Raw genomic sequence first — 25,109 nt, 5'->3', positions numbered from 1 at the left:
CTCGCATATCTTTCTTTTACAAAAATTAGATAAAGCATACATATGTAGAGAGAAAAAAAAGATAAGAGAAACGTGCCAAACTAATATATTTCCATTACCTATGCTGATTGTCAAAATGCCATATCTTCTTTTATACAAGATATATCCGGATATTCCCCAAACCAAGCATTTTGCTGGAAATGGCAGGGTTTTTTGAAGCCTCAAACCTAAGGTCTAACGGCATGATGCCGGAGAGGATCTGGGGTGATAAGTGGAATTGTTACAGGTCGAACCAATTTGACCAATCAGACCCTGACCGAGCCGGGCCTTGGCATATGCTCGTATCCAGTTAGTGTGACATGCGACTCCTATTCGATATTACGTTTTTCGGTGTGTCTTTTAGGCAGAACAGTCCTGGGGTTTCCATATCATAGAATGTTGTGCAAGTGAACCTTGGTTATCTCCAGGGCTTGACCCAGCTCTGGGGGGTTATCTGGAGAGATTACATAATATGCGAGATTTGCGCCAGATGGTCCCGAGGTCCCATTCGCCCCTTGATGTTTCAATGCTGGAAAGGACCAGCGAGGGCACGCGATCAGGCCATCTGTCTAAGGTTGCCAAGACTGGAATGAACACATACGGAACTCGATTGTTCAAGGTAACTCGTAGAATCAGATACAATGGGACATTGGATGCAACCGGGTGCGAACATGCAGTCTTGGCCGAGGGGAGCGTGCACATTGAGACTCGGACGCCCCGATCCCAGCCGGGCCAAAGCCGTAGCCCAGCCGAAGGTGATAACTGAGTTAGGAGCCCATAACCCGTGGATGCGGGTGCGTCTAAGACCGTTTAGGTAGTAAAATCCAAAGATAAATGAAAAGGAGATCCACGCCCGGCTCGTGTCCGGATGCGGTTTAAATCACAGCCCCGTGCGGGGGCCATTATATCTTCCACGCCAATCAACTTGGGGAGATATCCAAAGTCACCACCTGGACTGCGTCATTACGGCTTGGGATGGCTTTTGTATGGCTTGAGTGGCTTAGAATGGCTGAGAATGGGGCTTCTTGCGCTAATCTGGCTAATCTTCCCTCGAGTTAAAATGGCATTTTTGAGTTTTCCTTTTGTCTTCCCACGTTTTTTGCCCCGGAGTTTCTTTATTAAATGTCTCTGGTATCTTGCATACGATTGTGACTGCATTCATTTTTACTTCTCCAAATATTCTCTTTCTTCTGAAAGTTTCAACTCTCCGCTAAACTCCGTACTCCACGGAAATCCTATACTAGAGACTCGGCATCTACCACATTTGCCTTTGCCATTGCACCTTCCACATCTCAACATCCATAGCGACAATATCACTGCCCACACCGCGGATTCCAGACCATCGCGACATAGCACGACATTAGTCCGACACCAGCCCGGCATTCCACCTTTCTGTAGCAGATCCACCCCCGGATTTTCGCCGATCCACACATTTGCAGAACCCATACCCCAAATCTAGACGGATAAACGACATTAGCCCAACCAGTTTCTTCCGCCCGCGCCTTATTCACGCAGTATCAGCCGCTAAACACCACAGACAGGAATGAAAACAAAATGGCTATCCTAATCGACAAAGACAAAGAAACGAGCGGCAGTGTGTCGGACGCATTCGGACTCAAAAACGAGGGCGCCCGTGATGTACAAGAAGGTGTGATAACTGGAAATGCCGATAACCTTCAACGTCATCTTGGGAACCGTCAGATCCAGCTGATCGCCATTGGTGGCTCTATCGGAACCGCCCTTTTCGTGAGCATCGGCTCCGGTCTTTACCATGGTGGCCCTGGCAGCTTGTTTATTGCCTTCACCGTTCAATGTATCTTCTTGGCCATGGTGAATAACTGCCTCGCTGAAATGACCACTGCCTTCCCTGTCAGTGGTGGTTTCATTCGCTTGGCTGGAAAATGGGTCGACGACGCTCTTGGCTTCATGGTCGGCTGGAACTTTTTGTCCGTTCTCTTTTCGGCCTCGCCGAAGCCTTGCCAGCTGTCTTTGCTAACACTTCTCTTAGCTTCTATGAGGCCCTTTTGGTTCCCTTTGAGATCTCAGCTTTCACGCTGGTGTTGTCTTTCTGGAGCACGACGCTTACTGAACCTGGACCGGTGGCAGGCGTCTGTGTTGGTGTCATCTTAATTTATGGGTGAGAACCTCTTCCGCCCATTTGCGTGTTTCATCCTGCTGATTCTGGTGTAGCTTCCTTAACATCTTGGCTGTCAAAGCTTATGGTGAAGCCGAATTCTGGCTGTCCGGCGGAAAGGTCATTCTGATCTTCTCCCTGTTCTTTTTCACCTTCATCACTATGGTTGGTGGAAACCCCGCCCATGATGCTTATGGCTTCCGCCACTGGAACAACCCCGGCTCTTTCATGGAGTATCTGGATACCGGCGCCCTTGGTCGTTTTGAGGGCTTCCTCGGATCTCTTTGGTCGGCTTGCTTTGCCGTTGTCGGTCCTGAATACATCTCCATGGTCGCAGCTGAAGCAAAGCGTCCCCGCGTTTATATCAAGAATGCGTTCAAGACAGTCTACATTCGATTCGGTCTCTTCTTTATGGGCGGTGCCTTGGCCGTGGGTATCGTTTGCGCAGCTAATGATCCCCAGCTGGAGTCGGTTGTGACGGGCGGTTCTGATGGTTCCGCTTCGGCATCCCCGTATGTCATTGGCATGCGAAACCTGGGCATTTCAATCTTCCCTTCGATCATCAACGCGTCAGTACCACCAAAACGAAACATGAACTTGACAAACAGAAGACTAACGGAACTCTTTTAGCCTCTTGTTGACTTCGATTTTCTCTGCTGGCAATACTTACACTTACTGCGCTATCCGTACTCTGTATGGCTTAGCACTAGAAGGAAGAGCCCCTAGAGTTCTCACTTACACCACGCGCAACGGTGTACCCATCTATTGCTTCTGCGTCGTGATGATCTTCCCTATGCTTTCCTTTTTGCAATGTTCCAGTAGCTCGTCCATCGTCATCACGTGGTTCGCTGCGCTGGTTACTGCTGGAGGTAAGAAGCCACACTGGAATCCACCCATGGATTAACAATAATCATAATACTAACAACATGACCAGGTCTCATCAACTACATCGTCATTACCCTGACGTACATTTTCTTCCACCGCGCTTGCAAAGCGCAGGGCCTTGACCGCAGATCTCTCTCCTATTTCGGCCGACTCCAACCTTACTGCGCATACATTGCATTCGTTTGGATGATCATTGTGACCATCGTCTACGGCTACCCCGCATACAAGCCGTGGTCCGTATCCACCTTCTGGTCGAACTACACCATGCAAATCGTCATCCCTCCCCTCTTCCTCATCTGGAAGTTCATCAAGAAGACAAAGTTCGTGAAGGCTCATGAAGCCGACCTTGTCTGGGAACGACCCCTGATCGATGCGTACGAGGACAGCTTCATTGACCCGCCTACTGGCTTCTGGAGAGAAATGTTGCAGCTGGTCGGCATTGGCCGCAAGAAGGGCGGTAATGATAAGCGATCGACTTCAGAGTCTCAACCTCACGAGTCTGCTGGTGAAAGTTCGGCTTGAATGTAACTACGAGCACTGTTTTATTGCGCACATGTATATTTAGGGATTTAGTTACCGGGTGGGTGGCTGTCCGTATGATATGAGCCATCTACTCACAGGATTCTATTTCCTGCTGCAGATATGTCAATATTATACCCGGCCAATTTGTTCATTTTAAAGCTGTTTCGACGTAAGGATTGGGCCAGTATTGCTTAGTATTCCTTGCTTGATATCCCGGCCATATATACGTGCGGATAGAAGTTGATATTGATCGCAATTGATAATCGCATATTGTCATATATACTCATATGTACCTAAGCAAACAAATCCACTGAGTAACATCCATGGATGACTTTACCGACTTGCGGTGATATTTGTCCACCTCGCCTTCAGACCATGTGCAGCCATCTTCGGCTTTCGGTCTCTGGTAAACACACCCTTCTTATTACCATCCACTCGCATGGTACCAATGGTCGTCTGGAAATCAGCAAAGTTCCAAACATGTTCACCAGCCATGGACTCCAAACGGTCAAAGACCCGGTGATACATGTCGAGCATTTGTTCCTGGAACTCCTCGCTCCAAGGGAGGGCAAGGGTGGAGTGTAAACCGGCAATGGTATCTGCGCCGTACTCGCTCATGATAATAGGCTTATTGAATTTCTTTTCCCAACCACGCAATTCCTTTTCAAGGGCTATCTCCGCCTCCTCGAGGTCTCCTGTTTCAGAATACCACCCGAAATACCGGTTCAGACAATCGACGTCAAACAGATCGGAGATCAGATCCAGCTCGTACGTTGCGTCGCCTACGTTGGCAAATGTAACAGGGCGAGCTGGATCAAGCTCGCGGGTCAACTTGACCAGCGGCTCGAAGTATTCGCGCGCTCCATCTTCTTGGGAGGCAGGCTCGTTGGCAATTGACCACATAACAACACTGGCGTGGTTCTTGTCCCGACTAATAAGTTCACGAATGGATTGCTCGTGAGCCTTCTGGGTATTGTTGTTGATATTGTCTTGGGAAAAGGTTTTGGGAGCTTCGCCTCCGGAAACACCTAGCAAACCAATGTTCAGACCCACGGCAGGTGTTTCATCGATCACGACTATTCCGTGTCGGTCTGCGAAATCCATCACCTCTTCGGCGTAAGGGTAGTGTGAGGTTCGGAAAGAGTTCGCACCGATCCAGTCCATCAGTTGGAAATCGTGGACCATGTATGCTTGATCGTGTCCCTTGCCGCGGATCGCGGTGTCTTCGTGTTTTCCAAATCCGGTAAAGTAGAAGGGCTTGTCGTTGATCAAGAACTTCGACCCGCTGACCCTGACAGTGCGCACACCTGTAGCTACGCTGTAGGTGTCGATGACCTTGCCGCGGGAATCCACAATGCTGGCCTCGAATTGGTAAAGGTAGGCGGCGCCAGGTTGCCACAGCTTGACTGAGTTGATCTTGACGGTACCCTGAGCTCCAGAGGAATTTGCAACAACGACTCCATCCTCGTCAATAACAGAGATCTTGATCTGCTCAGTCGAATTGCTGGCCACTTTTATCTTGTAGTTGACGAGTCCAGTTTCACCTTCAACATCTGTGACAAGGGTAATGTCCTCGATGTGTTGGCGAGGCACGGAATACAACCAAACAGAGCGGGAAAGACCAGCATAGTTGTAGAAATCATGGTTGTAGGTCTGGATTCTCTTGCCAGTGCCCTCGCCTATCTCGATCTTTCCAGGCGGGATCGTCTCGTGGGTAAGTTCGTTGTTGACACCAATTGTCAAGCGGAACTTATCCCCAGCATTGACAAAGTCAGTGATATCGGCCTCGAAAGGTGTATAACCACCCACATGCTCGGCGAGCAGACGGTCGTTCACATAGATACGACCGTGATGGGTAGCGGATTCAGCTCGGACGAAATATTGCTCCTTGGACCAGCCCTTTGGGACGAAAACATCGCGCTGGTAGTACACCCATCCGACATGGTCGTGGATGTCCCGATCGACAAAAATATCATTGTAAGATGCTGGGACAGGACATTCCAGGGCACCCCTGGGAAATGGTGCGGTCCAGGGTTGGGATGTGTCGTTTACACCGGAAGCGAGGGTGAATTTCCACAGGCCATCGAGGTTCACAAGCTCTCGGGAGGAAGTTCGTTGGGGCTTTAGCTTAATCAAAGGCTGTTCGGTATGCGCTAACTCATTGCGTCGATTGTGGCTGACAGTAGGGACAGCAAACGAAGAAGGAATGAGGGATAATAACGACAATCCCGTTAGGAATTTCATGATGACCGAATATCGTATGTTATTGGCCGAGGCGTACAAAAGCCACCCGTCATCCAAAGGTCGTTCTGAGCTGGTTGAGGCATGATGGCTGGAAAGTTCGTCAGATATATACTAATTTTCCAGACAGCAAGCCGGCAACTGAGATACCAAATACCTCCACGTCGGTGATTGACTAGCTTGGCGTATTGGCAAGGTTGTAGGGTACAGGGGCAACTACGAGGCAAGTTGTTATGTACGTCAATGCTCGAATCGGGGTTTGCCAAGATAGCAAGTCCGGGGCCCCAAGATATACAATGCTTTTTTGCGGGGTGGGCCGGCAGTTCGGCATCTGTGTATGGTGCACACACCCCATTCATCGGCAATCAGCCAATTCTCCTCCGCGTCGGGTATTGATTGAATAACATACTCATAGGCTGTACAAGACAGGGGGGGGGGGTTAAAGCCTATTATGGTAGAGCGCAGCGAGTAAGCAACTATGAAGGAGTGGGCAAGATTCATAATCGACTTTTAGTGCCCTTCGAAGCTTCCCGACTATACCTATAGGGTGTGAGATAATACTCCTCGGAGTAAATATGTAGAATCGGAACTATTTCGCGGCAGTTGAAGCTGTTGATTATTACAAAAAGCCAGGAAAAGACACTTGGTTTACGCTAAGAGTCGAGCTTCCTGAGTCCCTATAGGTGCAATTAATAGTACAATTAAGAAAAGTTTATCCGCTGGCTTGACGTGGCTATGCCTACGGGTGTGGAGATATCTTATAAGTTTCATGGTTCTATACTGGCTCGCTCAGTATATTTCATTTTCGTGTGGTGAGTACTTGAAATATATCTGGCGTTCGCGTCTTTTCTCCTCCCCTTCTTGGTCTTTTCTGCCCGGGTGTGGTATAATAAGATACCCCTACAGCAGCACAATGAAACAGAGATACCTTAGTAGAAGGTTAGTCGAAAAATGATGTCAGACATCCCTCATATAGCTTACCATCCGTGCCCATCTACCCCGCCTCCCGAGGTCGTGGGTTGTGATGATCAAGCAACCAAAGTACCTAGGTAGGTAATCATGTTTACTTATCTAGACCCTATGTACTTGGAGATTTCAGAACAGAATATCAACGAAACATTGCAGTAATATATACAGATTTGCCTTTACACCATCTAGTCATGGACCTGTGGGAGGACAAACAGGTTCCAGAACTCACCAAAGTCTAGTGTCTGCGTGGCACCGATATCACCTCCCTTGGCCTCTCTCAGAGTGGTCCCATTACCAAGATAGGAAAACCGGTTGATCTTGGCCTCAGGGGTCCGATCCATCTTGAAGTCCTCCCAGCGCGGATTCTTCATAGCCTCCAAGAGGTGGAAGATGGATCCACCGTAGATGGCGATGACTGGGCCGTCGACGGTACCACGCTTATACCAACTGCGGCAATCTCGGGTCCACACTGTACGTTCAAGGTACTTCTGAATGTGCTGATTATACTCCTCGTTGACGTCGTCGTCAACTTCAAAGCTGCGCACACCTTCTGTTTGCATCTTCTCCATCCATTTGTAGATATAAGCGGCCGTTGCTTGGATTCCGAGAATCAGTGACCCGTTTGCAAGCGGTGAATTTGGTCCCACGAAGCCTGAACATGTAAGTAAAAAGAAAGAAATAAAACACGGTGGACGGGAGAGAAACATACAGAAATAGTTGGGGAAGTCCGGCACGCACATGCCCATGTATGCCTTCGGGACGTCCTTTTCCCACTTCTCCGCCATGTTCACTCCATTTCGACCCACGAGTGGGAATGAAGGCTTGAAGGAAGTGTCAAAGCCTGTCGCGCAAACAATAATGTCATATTCTAACTCCACGCCGCTTCGTGTAAGGATTCCTCGCTCAGTGATTTTTGAGATATCGTCCCATCTCAACTCGATATTGTCTTGGATAATAGCTTCCAGAAAGCCAGGTCCCGGTGTTTGGCGACGGCATCCCACTGGGAAGGATGGAACGAGAAGTTCAGCTGCGCGCTTTCCCTTTTCACTGTTACCCAAACGGTCGGTCATGGACTTTCGGAAGAGCTCTTGAGCTTGTTGCTGAAGGTCACAATCAGCAATCACCCGATTGAAGTTTTCTGCCCTTCGGTTCATAATGGCAGCACGATAATCACGAAGGACTTTAGGATCCTTGAACAGCTCCAAAGTGCTTTCTGCGAAATTATAATCCTTGTCCATTTCTGGATCATTTGCTGTCGGCTCGTTGATTCCAGGCGCTGGGCTGATCCACGTTTGGCTCCGTACGTAGCAGTCCATATTCCCGACGACTAGCAAAGTCAGCTACCTGATAGGTCTGATGAAACATGCGTCAAAACATACCACTGGCAAGCTTAGGGACAATCTGAATGCCCGACGATCCAATTCCTATACAGGCAACGCGTTTTCCGGTAAAGTCGTAGCTAGAATCCCAGTGCGCCGAGTGCATCAGTCTTCCTTTAAAACTGTCTAGACCCTCAATTGAGGGCCACTTCCAATTGCTGTGATTTTATCGTATTAGGACCCACATGAGAAAATAGTAGCAAGGGATTACACACTTCAATACACCGCTGGCATTGATGAAGACATCACATTCGTCTCGGATCAGAGTAGAGCCATTCCTGACCTGCAGTTCCCACTTTCCCTTCTCTTCATTCCAAATGGCAGACTCGACTGAATGTTGAAGACGAATATATTTTTCAACTTCGTATTGCTTGGCTACATCTTTCATGTAGGAGTGGATCTGCTCTGATGTCGCGTAATAATTTGGCCACGCCGGGTTGGGAGCAAAGCTGTAGGCATAGTTATGCGCTGGGATATCACACTGACATCCCGGGTATCTGCAATCGGCGCATTAGCTACGACAAGGTCACACATGTAGCCCAGAGCTTACAACTTACCGGTTCTCGTACCATGTTCCTCCCAAATCAGCGTTCCGCTCATAAATAACAAATTCTGCATTGGCATCCTTCATGCGTTCATTGAAGACAATACCCATCATAAGACCAGAGTATCCTGCGCCGAGGCAAACAACTCGAAGTGGCCGCCGGGTGCCGATGGGCTGTTCAATAATGGTATACTCAGTGTTCAGGCGATGCGGATGAGCGCTGCTGATGGATTTGTTACTATAGCCATTCTGGAGACCGGACTTGATAACTGGAGCCATTGGCTCTATAATTGCTGCGGGAGGTGACATCGCTCAAAGAAGAAACAATGATGGGTGTAGTGGTGTTCTAAGCAGCTTAAGACTTCCAAGGTTGCTTGGATGTATTATCAATAGTTGTCTCAGGTTTCGGAGGAAATTCTGTTCTATATGCATGGAGTTGTGGTCATAAATAAACATTCGCCGTAGACATTGGAGGGGTACTCTTGCCGGATCTCCGGCTTGGATTCTAAACTCCGAATGAAACGGAGAAGGTGCGATAATGTCGGGACATAACCCGAAAGGCTTCATCTCGCCTGTCCCGATTAGGATAGCCGATACAGCCGAACACATGGTGCGACATCGGTCCATGTACCCCGCGTTTACTTGTGGGGAATTCCGGGGAAGCGGTAAGGCCTTGGAATATTCCCAGGTAAGCCGAGGTAGCTCTACAAGGGGAGAACCACCCCTGTATTCACCCAGGGCAAAATGTCGCACTGGGTATCGTAATACCTTCACACTACAGGTATTTCGTTGGGAAGACAGATGAAATTTAAGGCCGCTATTAAAGACATACGGAACGAAAATGTCTTCAATATATATATCCATCAATCATCATACTAGACCCACTGATCTATATCTACGAAGCTTTATAGACGCCAGGCGACAAAACCCCTTACCCGGCAAATAATGGTGCCTGAATGCCTTATTTTGCCTGATTTTGGCCTGGGTCTTGACCGCTTCTGACACCGCTTCATACAGTGTACTGTAAATGATAAGCTAATACATGAAGCTTTTTATTCCATACAAATGCATACATCTCCAATTTTGAAGGTGGTTTACCAGCTGTCTCTCTCCAGTATGAAAATGAAGCCTTTATCCCCCATACAAATGCAGTATCTCCCGTTTTTAGGGAGGTTTACCCTCTCCATATATGAAAATGAAGCCTTTTTCTCCCATACAAATGCATGCATCTCCATTTTTCAGATGGTTTACTGCCTCCAGTATGAAAATGAAGCCTTTTTCTCCCATATAAATGCATACATCTCCATTTTTTGGGAGGTTTACCAGCCTCCAGCATGAAAATGAAGCCTTTCTCCCCCATACAAATATAGTATCTCCCGTTTTTAGGGAGGTTTACCAGCCTATCTCCCCGGCACGGAAGAACTAGTCCCCATCGATTACTTATAGTCTATATTAAAACTTCCAATTTTGTAAGCTATCATCCCACAAATCTTACATTTTTATCCTTCTTTACTACACCTATACTCTATATATATTACAATACCTCGCCCGCGCATTGATATTAAACCCTATAAAGAAGAGATACTCGATCTTATCTCTAAGAACGTCACGTATAGAGCTATATACACTACCCTAGAGGAGAAATATAGCATTAATCTTATACCCCGCACCCTATAGAGAAGCCTTATAGTATAGAGGCTAACTATAAACCGTAAGACTAATATAATAACTCGAATTAAGTACTAAGATCGGGTTATAGAGCTTTTACCTCTCTATAGTACGTAAGAAATCCTTCAAATCCTTTCTTCGGAGGGTATACCTTCGTCGAAGCGGACACTTTATAGGATTCGGGCCGATCTTAGTATTACACTACGGCTCTCTCCTAAATAGCGATAGTAATAATTCGATAATATTAAAGCTATTCTTATTACTAAGAATATTATTAGTGAAGTTAAGGATTACGGTTACTATACTCTATACCGCTATCTTCGTGCTATAGGGCTTTTTTATACGTAGTATATCTATTAGATATAGGTTCTTTTAAAAATACCTAGTTTATAACTAATTAATTATTAGTTATTTAGTTCCTAGATAATAATCGTATAACGCCTCCTTCGCCCTAAAGTAGTATAAAGCTAGCTTCCTAGTGTACGCCGCGAAAGGGTTAATTATATCTCACTAGGGCCGAACGATATATAGTATATTAATAGATATATAAAGCTAGAACCCTTTAGTATTAAGATCTATACTATAATAGATAGGTACTCCCGGTATATTGTCTAGATATACGTTAGAATTAGCGCTCGTACTATAGTTAGCGTTCTCCGTTAAGCGATAGATAAATTCGAAAAAAGAGGATATTAACTAAGGTTAGTTAGCTATCCCTTTTTATTTTACCGACACTAATATATACTTTTACTATAGGAAGTTCCGCTCTAATAGAGGTATAGAAACTATACTTCTTACTAATAGCCACTAGAAGCTTCGCTAGCTAGGAGATCTATCTATTAAGCCTAAAGATTGCTATATCTATAGAAGAAGCGTTAATAATTAGCGAATCGAAGTATAGTAGGGGATATTATCGAGGGTAACCACTAGGCTCTTCTATATAAATATACTATACTCTATAAATTGATTTTATACTAATTAAAAAGCGCTTTTTTCGCCGCCTATAACTCGAAAAACGCTTTATAAAAGATAGTATTCCTAATTAGGTCTCTCTCCTCGTAGTCTATATATAAGTTATATAGTAGCGAGTGGAAAACTATACTAAGAACTAGAATAATCACCCTATCTAGATTTATACTCACCGAACTAATTAAGTTCGAGGAAGGCTAGTATTAAACTTCTACCTACTAAAGGGAGAAGCGAGGAATTTTAAATATAAAATCGATAAAGACCCGGCCTTAGAGTAGGCGTAGCTTCTCTAAAGGCTTTAATATAATATATAGGAATAGGATCCTAATTAGTATCTTCTACCGCCTATATTTACCTAGTGTTATTAGTAGCTTATTAAAATTAGATAAGAGCTAGTGGGAATACCTTTTAACCTAAAGAACCCGGATTCTCGCTTTATTAGCGATACTAAGGCTCTATTTAAAGCGGTGTATATAAAGCTATAGGATCGAGCGTATAGGCATTAGGGCTTAGGCTAAGATCCGATACTCGATATTTATATAAAGCCGTTAGGTATAGCTAAATAGGATCTAAATATAGAGTATATAGTAGATTAGTATAGAGAGAATGTCTTAGGCGTATTAAATAAAGGTTATATCTCGGAAAGCTAGATAATTTATTAATATTTTATTTATTTTACTTTAAAATTTGCCTAGTATATATATTATAGATACTATATCTCGGTAACTTAGAAACATCGTTAATATTAGAATCTAATTAAATTAAATTTAAGCTTAATCTAAGTTCATATTTTTACTTATTTATCTATCTATCAAAATGCCTTTTTTAGATACTATAAGAGAGGCTATAAATACCCTCTTATAAGAGATAACCTCTAAATCACCTACACTAACTATATTAGTAGCTACACCGGTAGTCCCTTCGCCGGTAATACCTTTATTAACTATACCTTTATTAACTATACTATCGCCGGCGATACCTTTACTACCTATACTAGCCTAGTATAGAGGCACCCGGTTTTCCGACCTCTAGGGCAATCTAGTTAGTATAAGGAGTTAGAGGCTACGCGTAAAGCTACCGAAGAAGCGAACCGAGATATCACAATAATAGTGATATTTTATCTCTAGGAGAAATCAGGAGAGATAGAGCCAATTCCTAATAGTATATTTACCTATACCTTTTAGAGACTAAAGCTAATTGTTTATTTTAAAAGCTTCGATTTTAATCAACCTTCGTCCTACGTAAATGATCTTAAATATCGATAGCTTTATTAGAGACTTTCTTATTATAGGGCTACCGAGTATCGTCGATTTTAAGGCGGATTAGACCGATAGGTTCTTCTTTACCGAGGAAATATAGTATATAAAGGGTAAATATAACCCTCGATAGATATCGGGATTAAAGGATAGCTTCGAGGGTACTATAAAGGAGCTTATTAATATACTTCCGGGTCGAAAGGCGAAGCTCTATATAGTTATAAAGCGGTATAAAGATACGTATTTATTCGAGGCTGATCCGTAAGACGATAAGGCTCCTTTCTATATAACTACACTAAGTCCAGCACCTACTAAAGCGGCTACTTTAGTAGGTGTAGAGTCAGTGAGCGCACAGTTAGTGGAAGCGCCGGTAAGAGCAGAGCCGGTGAGAGTAGAGCCTATGAGGCGGAAGCGGGCTAGATCTCCGGTTACCACACCTCGGCGGAGCCAGCGGAGACGGAGGGTTAGATAAATATATGGATTTATAACTAGGAAATCAATGGGAAAAAGCTTCATTTTCATACTGGAGGCAGTAAACCTCCTAAAAAATGGAGATACATGCATTTGTATGGGAGAAAAAGGCTTCATTTTCATACATGGAGAGGGTAAACCTCCCCAAAAACGGGAGATACTACATTTGTATGGGAGAAAAAGGCTTCATTTTCATGCTGGAGAGAGACAGCTGGTAAACCATCTCAAAAATGGAGATGCATGGATTTATATGGGAGAAAAAGGCTTCATTTTCATACTGGAGAGAGACAGCTGGTAAACCACCTTCAAAATTGGAGATATATGCATTTGTATGGGAGCAAAAAGCTTCATTTTACCTATACTAGAGACAGCTGGCAGAACTATAGTACCTTGCTTATTAATATAAGTGTAATAGTAATTCAGGTATCTTAATTTTTCTGCCGGTTTTAACTAAGGCCCCCAGGCCAAAATCAGGCAAAATAAGGCATTCAGGCACCATTATTTGCCGGGAAAGGGGTTTTGTCGCCTGGCGTCTATAAAGCTTCGTACCCACTGATCTATATCTGTATTCATAAAGAGCATTCAATGTTCTCGAATGGTAAACTCCCCTGAGGCAGAAGGCTTTTTCAAGGCCCATCGAATTCCATCTTCCATAGTCTGATCCCATTGCTTGCAAACCGATAATCTCTCCCCAAATCGTCGGAACCCATGGGGCACACCCTTGAAGACGTTGACATTGGTCGGTACACTTCAATTTTTGGTTAGCTAGAGATACACACCGAGCCCTCTTGAGCATTTGCTTACCCATTTTCAGCTAATAGCTTTCCGTATAGTAGCCCTTCATCTCGTAGTGGGTCATAACCTGCAATCCCAAGGGTTGTTGCTGGCAACTTCTTCGCGTCTTCAGAAGACAAAAGCCCCGGATTTAGCCGCTTGTCAGTTGGGTCTGGATTTTCCACTTGTAAAAGACCATTGAACAGCTGCTTTCTACGCATATTCAGAATCGGCGCGTTCTCATTTTGAGAATATGAGGAGAGGCTAGGATCTTTTATTTGGCGCAATTGAGATTCATAACACTTGGTGTACACCAGAGCAGGAATCATTAGTACCTGGCCACGGATGGGTGGTGTTGGCGAGACTGGGAGCTTTGATCTCGACACTGCGTGTGTCAAAGAAGCAGCGAGCCATGCGCCCGCCGATATTCCACCGACGACAATTTTGTCCGGATCACCGTTCAGCCGAGCAACGTTCTCACAGACCCAAACAAACGCATCTTCGGCATCGTTCCAGGCGGTTGGATATGTATATTCAGGAGTGTGACGATAGTTGACATTGATAACAACAACATGTGTGTTTACGGCAAGCCGAGAGCATATAGCATCCTCCGAGCTCAAAGTACCGAATAGAAAACCACCTCCGTGAAAGTGCATGTAGATGGGCAGTATCTCAGTGGGGGATGCTGACATCGGACGATAACTCCTCGCCTCTAATTTGTAACCATCACGGGCACAAATTGTTTGATCGTGCATGAGGACTTGCTTGGAAAACTCTGCCATCGCCTTTCGCGCCACGACCTCTCGACCTTCGTTGGCTGTTCTCTTCAGCCCAGACACGCTCTGGTCTTCTGCGGCTGGCAAAGTGGCTTCCATTTGTAGCCACTCATCGCTGGGAATACCGTATTTTGAGAAGTCGCACATCTTGTGGCAGACTTTGGGGTCACTGTGCAGCTGAATTTGTTTGTGGCTTGTTTGTTATCTCTGGTCTGGTGTCGTACATATGAACCGCACAGGCAAATCTCCTTCGAGCGACATAATGAAATTTGTCATCCAAAATATCACGAGAAATTCACTTCAATCGCAAGGTTGTCGTGTCCCCCACAGCCCAGAGGCAACAGACATATGTCGGTGTTTCCAAAAGCAGATTGCCGAAGGCACGTGTCACCCCCAATCCCACCAGGACATCTCGGCTACTCTTCGTTTTGGGTGTACATACGATTGTACCGTTCGGCACATAATCTTTTCACCAGGGTCACCGTCCGGTGGGGCGTGATGGGTCGCTCTGTCGGCACGGAACATCCTGGTGGTCGCGCAAAGAGGGACGGCGGCGAAGCAGGTGTTCCCTCCCGCATTTCTGTTCTAGTATAAAGTTAAAGACTTTCGACAGTGAAATGCATCAAGAAGTCCAATTTGTCTATTACCTTACTTGGTAAGAGAAGAGCTTTGGGTTATCAAAAGTTCAACTTGGAATTTCCAACCCTCAACTCTCTCCGTCGAAAACGCTTCCCCACGACAATGGCACCGTCAATCGTGACTCCAGAGCTACCAACGTCACCCGTGGCGGAAGGTAAGGTCCCTGCGGCTTTCACCACCAAAGACGCGAAGGACCTTCCAGAGACCTTGCTTTCTCATTTCACCGACAGCATCAACGGCAAAACTACCAATGGCCCGGAATCCACGACTAGCGACCGGTTTACGGAACACTCAGTCCCATTCAATGACCAATACGCCCTAAACCCACGCAAACTCCGTATAATCACGATTGGCGCTGGGTTCTCTGGGCTAGTGCTGGCGCACAAATTCCAACATGCCTACCCGGAACTTCAGGACTTCGTTGACCACACGATCTTCGAAGGTCGAAGCGATATCGGAGGAACATGGCTAGTCAACACTTACCCCGGTGTGCAATGCGATGTGCCCTCTCATATTTATGTACGTCTACGCCAACCGTCTCCCTTCCAAGGTTGGGAGCTCTGCTGACATGCCTAGGCCTTCCCATTTGACCCTAACCCGGACTGGCCCCGGTTCTATTCCAGTGGACCTGCCATTCAAGAGTACATCAAGACGACAGTAAAGAAGTGGAACCTTGATCGTGATGTCCAACTAGAAACTCAGGTTGTTGGTGCCTACTGGCAGGAAGATTCAGGAAAATGGAAGATAACTGTGAAGCACGGTGGAGTCGAGCGTGATGAGTACTGTGATATTTTGATCTCAGGCCAAGGTAACTTGGTGTAAGTACTGAACTGGTCTCATGCTCACTAGAGGAAAAGCTCTAACACCTCAGCAGGAGCCCTTCATGGCCAAAGATTGATGGACTTTCTGATTTCAAAGGTCATGTTACGCACTCTGCGCGATGGGACCACGACTTCGATTACTCCAACAAGCGGATAGCTGTTATTGGCAACGGATCATCTGGCATTCAGATTGTGCCTCAAATGGCCAAGCTACCGGGTACGACAGTGCGCAACTTCATTCGTGGTCCAGCTTGGGTCTATTATCGTGTCCCGCCCTCGAAGCATCTTGGTAGGGAAACCGAGGACACCAACCCGGAATTCCTTGAAGAAGAGAAAGAGCGATTCCGCGATCCGGTCCAACATCGCGAATACCGGAAAGGAATTATCCACCGTACTAATAAGGCCTTCCGCTTGGTAAGCATACAGCGTTCAACTCTACTTGACCAGAGCTAATTGGGGTTCATCCAGTTCATGAAAGGAGAGCCCAATGAAACTACCGTGGCGCTAGCAGCGGCCCAGATGGCCGAGAAGCTCAACCATGATCCTGTACTATGCGCGCAGCTTATCCCCAAGTGGGAGATCGGATGCCGTCGAGTGACCCCGGGCCCTGGCTACCTGGAGTCATTCTCAAAGCCAAATTGCAGTCTGACATCTAGCCCAATTACAAAGATTACCGAGAAGGGCCTCGTCACTGCTGACGGGCAGGAGTTTGAGTGCGATGTTTGTAAGTTCATTCCTTGGCCTACTCCACCCCCCGTCATGTCTAACACAGTGTCCCAGTGGTTTGTGCCACTGGCTTTGACGTCTCTAAGTGCCCTCAATATCCCCTCGTGGGCCAGAACGGAGTGAACCTCGCTCAGAAATGGAAGGACGAGCCTACCTCTTACCTCTCAGTGGGAACAGATGACTTCCCTAACTATTTCACAATGGCCGGCCCCAACTGCCTCTGCGGTCACGGATCCCTTGTCGAGGCGCTGAACTGGACCGGCGATTACTTTGTCAAAATGATTAAGAAGATCGCCACAGAAGACATCAAATACATGGTTCCAAAGGCCTCGTCGGTGCACGCATTCGGCAAATACCAAGACGAGATCCACAAGACTTTGGTGTGGTCCGGCTCATGTCGCAGCTGGTACAAGAGAGGCACCGTGGACGGCCGGGTCACACATCTTTTCGCAGGAAGCGCTATCCTGTTCCGCCGCCTGCTCGGCGAGATCCGCTCAGAGCACTATGACATTGCCTACAACTCAGGCAATCCCTTCCGCTTCCTGGGTAACGGATTTACTGAGTGGGAGATGAACGAGGATGCCGATCTGGGTTGGTACGTACAAGTTGCTAAACCGGGGCCTGTGAAGTATACTGGGAATGATAAGAGCTGGGTAGCGAAATGAGGACACGCCCCCACTGTCGATATACCTTGACCTGATCATTATAAATGTTTAGTTTATATACTGCAATTTGAACATATGTTTCCTTACATTCAATTTACTAAAAGTTGGCTCTGCTTCTATTGGGTCATCTACCGGTGGACATGAATATACCTCATTGGCAGATCCAGGAAGGCAGTGTATAGCCGCCAGTGCGCCATATCGTATCTTGCCAGCAGAACATTTCACAAAGCTAGTATGGCTATGTGTATTCTATTGACTATAGAAGTTGAGATATATATCGAAGGTTATATATAGAAAGGTTCCCTTTCATAGAGCCAGATTTGTTGGTGACATCTACACTACAATTACCTTCTGCGGATACTACTCCATTTGATGTCGTATCACGAGGTGATCCTTTCGTTAGTATGTACTATCGGGGCTAATTGTTACGATTGCCGTCTGTTTGATGGTGTATATGTGTATTTACTGTCTGAGGAAGTGGGAAGGGATTGGAGACAAGCCCTCAAGGTATGACGATTAATTCTACTAAGCTTGAATCGCATTTGCATGAATCCATAATGGACAAAATATCCCATTCTCCTAATCTCAAGACTGAACTACCTACTGTGCTTCAAGTCCCAGCCATCTCCAACCCTGCCTATCGTCGATACTATCACAGTGAATACCGGAATTGCATATTCTGTCGATCTATCAATGATTGAAAATAAATTTTAGAGATCGCGTAACTCACCATTTTATCAGTCAAGTCATCCTCATAGGCATGTTCAAAGCCTTCCACGGTTCCCATCTTGTCACGGCGGCGATTCTCCAATGAGCAGATGAAGCGGTATACCAGAACAAGAAGGCCCGCAACAATCGCGGTGATGACAACCACGATAAATCCTAAATTATAACGAGGCGAGTCTTCATGGCGGAAGACCTGGGGTCCTGCAAAATTACCTAGTGGAGATCAGTAATATGGACTTCATATTGCGAGAGTGACCTACCAAGGGAGTATCCGATATACAAGCCCGAGGAAGCGAGTGATCGTTTGGTATAGCCAGCGTTGTTCGCAAGGAAAAGACCCATTGTAACCGCATAGCCAGCGCCGGTGGTCGTGAGAATGTAGCAGGCAAAAAGGAGTGCACCAAGCTCCGACCGAGGCAGAAGCCAGAGCATAATAGCAGCAGCCATAGTAACCAATTGACACATGATAATAAGATATGCACGCCACCCAGGGAATTTGTAAGCCAGGTATGTTGTGATCAACATCATGGTACCTGCATAAACGCCAGAAGGTATCATGAGAAGCAGCGAGTTGAGTGGGTTAAAGCCAAAGCCATCAATAATTATAGCCTGAAAGGTCGAGATCGGCGCATTGGCGAACATACCACACAGGGCGTAGAAGAAAATAAGCCAAAACTTGATATCGGTCAGAAGCTCAATGGCCTGGCCACCTTTGAAATGTGTGTTTCTGACTCCGGAATTGTTTGTTCTCATTCGAGAGACCGCAATGAAGCGCTCTCTTTCATTGAAGCCCTTGGCTCGGATAGGATCGGATGGCAGGACAAAGTAGATTAAGACACCACAGATTATTGTGAGAGCCCCGGCAAAAAGGTACATATAGAACCATGGAGCAAGACTTCCTCCGAGGTGCCCAAGTCCGTAGTTAACAAGAGGCGAGAAAATGGACACGTAACCTGTGCATGAGTACCAGGCACTAGAGGCTAGTCAGCTAGAGATCAAGTCGGCATGGTGTTTAGAAACATACCCCATTCTCAGGGACTGCTCATCCTTTTTGTACCAACCACCCTAAATCCTGATGAGCGGAGATCGTTCGACGGCGGTGGTAAAGAATACGTACGACGATCATCATGAAAATGGGGCTTATGCCAGCCTCGGTGAAGCCAAGAAAGAATCTCTGCGCGTATAATCCCTGAAAGTTCGTACAAGCGGGAGTGAGGATCAAAGTCGTTCCCCAAACTATGATGGCGAGAGAAGCAACGCGTTCAATGGGGAATCTCTGGGCCAGGAAAGTGACCGGATAAGCACCCAAGATAAATCCAAGGTAGAAGATGGAAGAAGCCATGGAGAAGCGATTTCCACTGTTCAAGCCCAGGTCATCCTTAATGCCAAAAAGAGCCTGCAAAGATCATCAGTCCGTGGAGTAATGTGCGTCTGCGTATGGTCATACCGCTTGTCCAAGCAGGACCTTGTCGGCGTAAAGAAATGCATAAGTGACGCAAAGGACAGGGAGTAGTTTCATGTCGATTTTTCTGCGCAGTTTGTTCTCCTCTTCTGGAGTCCATGTCTGGTCACCGTCATACACGGCGAGGACCTTGATTGCTTCATCTCCGTGCGCGGTGTCGAGCTTTTTCAAGTCTCCCTCTTCGCCATTGGAAATATGGGAGACATGTTCTTTAATTGAGCCCATGATCAATGTCTGAATAGAATCAGATTGAGTGGTAAAAGACTAAAGCGAGCCTCGCGGCGATGGCTAGGAGCCCCTTTTTATCCCCGGATATCTCGAACTGAAATCCTGGGGAACAGATCCATACCGAGCTGCTGAGTGTGCCAATCTCTGGGCATGATTTACCTCCGTCCTGTGGGTAATTTTGTTATTATCATGTAGGCATAATAGGAGACCCGACGGAAAGTCCCTAGCAGGCTTACCGACGGTATAGCCGGAATGTTATTAAAAGTGTACAGCCGTCCACGATGAGCAGGTGATGTTTCGAACATCTAGTTTCCCGAAATGCGGGGGATAAATGCGGGGAAGCACGAACGGATACGAGGTCAAACCATGGAAGGCTGGGGAATAATGAATAGACGAGAGCCGAAGATGTGGAGAGTTGCCATGGCTATCCCGATCTGGAAATACCGATGTCAAAATACGGCCGATACCGCCCCAGAGCGGCTAGGGTCCCACAATTCGTAGATTGCACTGTCTCATAAAGAAAAGGCACCGTCATATTCGCTTGATCTGAATAGAATATCCAACTTCAACCATGACAACTAGTCGGCCACTCATCGAGCTGCCTCCTGGCAAGGTGGTGAGCGTGAAAATGATCAACCCGGTCAATTTCGGCCCAGCTATCATCAAACGGTTCATGGAACCTCCTGTTCCCGGTGTGGAAAAAAAGAAACCGGGGCCTGTTTTGACATTCCTTTTGGAACATCCCTCAGGTCAAAAGCTGGTCTTTGATCTTGGAATCCGCAAGGATTATCAGAACTACGCTCCGACTGTGGCAAACTATATACCAACAACCAACTATGACATACAAGTATCAAAGAACGTGATCGATATCCTGGAAGAGAACGGGATCCCTGGAGAGAGTATTAATGCAGTTATCTGGAGGTAATTATTTCCAAAGTATTGCAACCTTTTAAAAGCTAACGATCACTTTGCAGCCACTGGCATTGGGACCACATAGGAGACCCATCAACCTTTCCTAGTACCACTGATTTAATTGTGGGATCTGGATTCAAGGATGCCATGTTTCCTGGTTATCCTGCCAATCCCGAATCCCCTATCCGGGAGAGCGACTATAATGGTCGATCCCTGCGCGAAATTCGATTTGATGGCCCCGATGTCCTGCGTATTGGAAAATTCCCCGCCGTCGACTACTTTGGCGATGGGTCCTTCTACCTTTTAGACAGCCCTGGACACGCAATTGGGCATCTTTGCGGTCTAGCACGAACTACTGTGGATCCTCCTACTTTCGTTATGATGGGAGGAGACATATGTCATTACGCGGGCATTTTTAGACCGTCGAAATATCTTCCTGTGCCACCGGAGATCACTCCGCACCCATATAATCCACAAAGCGATATCCCGTTCTGCCCTGGAAGTGTTTTCGATGATCTGCAGCACACCAGAGGAAGGAAACCAACAGATACAATGTACGAGATGTGTTTCGGTCATGATATCCCCCTTGCACAAAAGACCCGTGACCAATTGCAGGAGTTGGACTGTGACGAGAACATATTTGTTATCATTGCACATGATGCAAGTGTTAGAGATGGGGTGGACCACTTTCCATTGAGTCTCAATCCTTGGAAGGAGAAGGGATGGGCGCAGAATGTCAAGTGGACTTGGTTTAGGGACCTGGAACCCTTTTGGAAATCCAAAGGCTTGTAGAAGGCATTCCTTCCTAAGACTATAAGGCATAGCTATTCTAGGATATTCCACTAGCCAGTGTCGAAACATGTACCACTCTATTTGTCTACCTAGACGGAACGGGCAATTCCTGTTCAAAGTTACATTTTCCTGGCGAGAATGTATTAGAACCAGTTAGCTTCCAGAGCTTATCGTCTGTCTCTCGAGGATAAAGAATATAATATGATGAAAAGGTTCAAACACTCAGGCAGCGAGACTTTGGGCAATTGGGGGCTATTTGTGATAATGTTATATCATTCCAACTCAAAGACTATGAGCATCATGTAGTGGGATTAACAGATATGATGTGATATATATGCAAACAGTATCGTTCAAGGTGTTATGGCCTGGATGTTACTTGTTACTCGTGCAATAGGGCAACCCTGGCTTTGACTTTTCCGTCGCAAACACTCTTCAAGATCTGGGGGAACTCCTTCAAAGCAGCAGTTTCAACCTGTGGTCGAATTATTCCCTTCGAAATCAAATCGAGAACTTCCTTTAAATCTCTCCATTGCCCACCGTACGTGAAGATAATGCTCAGTCTCTTCTGAATGCCAATCTTCATGTCGACTGTATTCTCGTCATCGAGAGTACCAACACACAAAAGTTTTCCTCCTCTGCGAACTACGAAATGGTCAGCACCCAAAAACATGTGCTTCATTCGAATAATACGTACCGATACTCTGTGCGTCCTGAAAAGTCTGGTTTGTACCCACAAAATCCAAGGTGGTGTCAATCTTACCCTGCAACCCATTCTCGCGCACATATTCCTGTACTGACTTTCCAGCTGGCACCAGATCCTCTCGAGGAACACCCCACCTTGCAGCCTCCTCCAGACGTTCTTGTCGAATATCAGACACGATGACTCTAGCCCCGATATGCATAACAATTTGCAGCGCATTAAACCCGAGACCTCCGAGACCGAACAGAAAGACCGTCTCATTGGATTTGACCTCTGCACGTCTCACAATCGCATGATAACTCGTTTTCACAGCATCTGTTGCCACTGCTGCTACGGAAGACGGAATTCCTGCGGTTTGGTTAGATCGAGTCGCACACGATAATCATGGAGACGGACCTTCCGGGACGTGAACCAGTGCTCGAAGGTCTAGCGCGGCATACGGCGCATAGAAGCCGTCCTGGCCAATACCGGCGTGGTGGCCGTTCTCGCACAGCTGAGCGAGATCCCGTGAGCACTCTGCGCAGTCCTCTGAGCCACAGCCAGGGACGGCGATAGTCGCAATTCGGTCTCCCTACAAAGTTTTGTTAGGCCTATTTTGTCTTCTCGGGGACAGCTTTCAGAACTTACCACCTTGAAGCCGGAGTTTTTCACTTCGTCGCCTACTTGTACAATCTCCCCACATCCTTCATGACCCTAGAAGTGAGGGAGTCTGTCAGCCCGTCGAATTATCTGTATCTTCTGAACGTGAGATCATCAGCATACCAAGGTGTATTTCTCTTGAAACCAAGGGCGCTGTTTTTCATTCGTGAGTAGCGAGTGGTCGCTGTGGCATACTGACAAGCAGATATCAGCATCGTTTGATGAAGGGTCTTGTCGGAGCCCAACAACTATCAAATACTCACCCCCAGAAGCTAGCAACTTCACTAGAAATCCTCCCTTAGGAGTCGTGGGAACCGGAACTTCTTCCCAGACCTGAGTGGTTATCAGCAGTAGTGACTACTAGTAAATTTGCAGTTACTCACAGGCTCGGGTTTTCCCTTATGCTTCCTCCATGCGTACATGGACGACGGGATATTAATGCTTGTGGAAACTGTCATGGTGAGTTGATCTATGCTGTATACCTTGGCGAATACTACTTTATATGTATATGCGCTAGATTCGACCTAATTATTACTTCTTGCTGGGATCTGCCCTCCGGCTGGACGTTGCCGACATAGCCGGACATACCCGTAGACCGAATGCTCGGTTAATTTGCACCGAAGCATTCTCCTGGCTATCGTACGGGGCTATACAGGCGTGTTGACCACCCCTGAGACGCCCGAACTACACGGAAGTTTTCGGCAATTTATTAATTAATGCCCAACGAAGCAATTTAAACTGGACTGTATTCCAAGACGAGAACGTACATGCCCGTATAATAATCCTGCTACTCATAGTCTCCGCCCTTGACCCTGTCTCTGCACAGAGTCAGCAGTGAAATGCGACTCAATCCTTGTAAATCCTCACTTTGTAGTCATCCAACCATTTATCTTCAATAATAACCAACTGCGACGCTTGCTTCTTTGCAAAGTACTCGTCCTTGAGGTCGGAATAGTCTTCTTTGTTTACATCCACGAATCCCTCCTTGGCAAAGGACCTCGGGGTAATCATGAGTGAACGTCCTGAAAACGTTAGCCGTGATATTTTCCAAAATACTTTGTCTCGAGACAAGCGCAGAGCAGAGGAGTGTGATTCGGCATACCATTGACGGATTTATCGCAGGCGATCCGCATCATCGCACCGGCGCAATCGGCTTGTTCGCCGAACTCGACACCACGCTCGATCAGCCAATCTTCGTACTCCTTCGTGCGGATAGCGCTTTTGATCCAGCATGGCGCGACATAGTTGATTCGGATTCCTTGTTCCCAGCTGCTTCGACGCACGGTCTTCATGAAGCCACGGAGGCCATACTTGGTCGCTGTGTATTCCCAGTTTCCCTGATCCCATGATTAGTTGTGGAATTACTTACAAAAAAGAGTAATTCAAGGAAGTCGCAGATGGAGTATTTACCGGTGAATCGATATATGCGACCATACTTCCAGTCATGATGAAGCATCGGTCTCGGTCCTCAGTATCGGGTTGCTTCCTGAAGTAATGAACTGCAAGTTTCCAGGTATAGAATGTCCCGTCCATATTGACTCGGACAATGTTGAGATTAGGCTTGGTGGGTGGCCCATTGGGGTCTGTGAACTGTCAGAGTCTTTATTGGACAGAATTATACACAGCTAAAGTCCGACTGTCTCGAACTTTCGATTACCATATAAGGACAGACTTACCATCCAGATTCCACAAACTGTCACCGGAGGCACGCGAGATCCCCGCATTTGCAATAACAACATCAACGCTGTTATGCGGGCTCTTGGCTTTGGCCGTCTCGAATAGTGTAATCAGACTGTCCCAGTCTGTAATATCGCACTTGACAAAGGCGGCTGTTTCACCATTCGCGTTCAATTCCTTGGCGAGATCGTCTCCTCGGGGATGCAGGTCGCCAAAGGTAACAAAGGCACCGGCCTCACTGAAGGCCCGCACCATGGCCTCGCCCATTCCATTCGCGCCTCCGGTGATGATGACAGATTTGCCTTTGGCATTGGCTGGATCAGGCACCACGGTGTGGTCGATTGGGCCGTTGTAGTTGTATTTGGGAACAGGCATGCTCGCTAAATCGTAGCTGTACGGTGTATAATTGCAGGTGTTGGCTAGTTCTTGAAATACTGGGTGGACTGCAGAGCTTAGTTATGGCACTTATAGCTTCAGCCTGACTCGCTGTATGTATCCGAGGTCATCTTTCCTTTG

General features: G+C 46.5%; 8 protein-coding genes across 8 annotated transcripts; 3 read left to right on the top strand and 5 right to left on the bottom strand.

Moving 5' to 3' along the window:
* Window positions 1-1,572: 1,572 nt before the first annotated feature.
* Window positions 1,573-3,559, top strand: N7489_004192 (uncharacterized protein; the record flags this gene model as incomplete). The annotated part of the gene is made up of 5 exons (XM_056709944.1): window positions 1,573-1,964; window positions 2,027-2,155; window positions 2,209-2,721; window positions 2,783-3,021; window positions 3,087-3,559. 5 exons carry the CDS (start codon window positions 1,573-1,575, stop codon window positions 3,557-3,559), a joined length of 1,746 nt encoding a protein of 581 aa, XP_056568365.1.
* Window positions 3,560-3,892: 333 nt separating this feature from the next.
* On the bottom strand, window positions 3,893-5,803 carry N7489_004191 (uncharacterized protein; the record flags this gene model as incomplete). Its single annotated transcript, XM_056709943.1, has 1 exon — window positions 3,893-5,803. The coding sequence occupies one exon, from the start codon at window positions 5,801-5,803 to the stop codon at window positions 3,893-3,895; it is 1,911 nt and encodes a 636-aa protein (XP_056568364.1).
* A 1,151-nt stretch (window positions 5,804-6,954) lies between these two features.
* On the bottom strand, window positions 6,955-9,001 carry N7489_004190 (flavin-containing monooxygenase; the record flags this gene model as incomplete). The annotated part of the gene is made up of 5 exons (XM_056709942.1): window positions 6,955-7,421; window positions 7,479-8,096; window positions 8,149-8,306; window positions 8,364-8,645; window positions 8,706-9,001. 5 exons carry the CDS (start codon window positions 8,999-9,001, stop codon window positions 6,955-6,957), a joined length of 1,821 nt encoding a protein of 606 aa, XP_056568363.1.
* Window positions 9,002-13,638: 4,637 nt separating this feature from the next.
* N7489_004189 (alpha/beta hydrolase) lies at window positions 13,639-14,753 on the bottom strand (the record flags this gene model as incomplete). The annotated part of the gene is made up of 2 exons (XM_056709941.1): window positions 13,639-13,804; window positions 13,861-14,753. 2 exons carry the CDS (start codon window positions 14,751-14,753, stop codon window positions 13,639-13,641), a joined length of 1,059 nt encoding a protein of 352 aa, XP_056568362.1.
* A 594-nt stretch (window positions 14,754-15,347) lies between these two features.
* N7489_004188 (flavin-containing monooxygenase) lies at window positions 15,348-17,457 on the top strand (the record flags this gene model as incomplete). The annotated part of the gene is made up of 5 exons (XM_056709940.1): window positions 15,348-15,764; window positions 15,822-16,063; window positions 16,120-16,480; window positions 16,535-16,790; window positions 16,847-17,457. 5 exons carry the CDS (start codon window positions 15,348-15,350, stop codon window positions 17,455-17,457), a joined length of 1,887 nt encoding a protein of 628 aa, XP_056568361.1.
* A 652-nt stretch (window positions 17,458-18,109) lies between these two features.
* N7489_004187 (uncharacterized protein) lies at window positions 18,110-19,870 on the bottom strand (the record flags this gene model as incomplete). Its single annotated transcript, XM_056709939.1, has 6 exons — window positions 18,110-18,136; window positions 18,188-18,396; window positions 18,444-19,156; window positions 19,208-19,248; window positions 19,301-19,579; window positions 19,631-19,870. 6 exons carry the CDS (start codon window positions 19,868-19,870, stop codon window positions 18,110-18,112), a joined length of 1,509 nt encoding a protein of 502 aa, XP_056568360.1.
* A 574-nt stretch (window positions 19,871-20,444) lies between these two features.
* Window positions 20,445-21,577, top strand: N7489_004186 (MBL fold metallo-hydrolase; the record flags this gene model as incomplete). The annotated part of the gene is made up of 2 exons (XM_056709938.1): window positions 20,445-20,794; window positions 20,848-21,577. 2 exons carry the CDS (start codon window positions 20,445-20,447, stop codon window positions 21,575-21,577), a joined length of 1,080 nt encoding a protein of 359 aa, XP_056568359.1.
* Window positions 21,578-21,956: 379 nt separating this feature from the next.
* On the bottom strand, window positions 21,957-24,968 carry N7489_004185 (Short-chain dehydrogenase/reductase SDR; the record flags this gene model as incomplete). Its single annotated transcript, XM_056709937.1, has 10 exons — window positions 21,957-22,219; window positions 22,272-22,625; window positions 22,674-22,848; window positions 22,905-22,970; window positions 23,040-23,249; window positions 23,505-23,600; window positions 23,784-23,938; window positions 24,019-24,253; window positions 24,327-24,499; window positions 24,593-24,968. 10 exons carry the CDS (start codon window positions 24,966-24,968, stop codon window positions 21,957-21,959), a joined length of 2,103 nt encoding a protein of 700 aa, XP_056568358.1.
* Between the last annotated feature and the right edge of the window lie 141 nt (window positions 24,969-25,109).

The sequence above is a fragment of the Penicillium chrysogenum genome (assembly GCF_028827035.1).
Source record: "Penicillium chrysogenum strain IBT 35668 chromosome Unknown utg000002l_segment0_segment0, whole genome shotgun sequence".
Taxonomy (NCBI): Eukaryota; Fungi; Ascomycota; class Eurotiomycetes; order Eurotiales; family Aspergillaceae; genus Penicillium; species Penicillium chrysogenum.
Note: the sequence above shows the minus strand (reverse complement) of the source record. Positions and strands in the feature narration are given on the sequence as shown.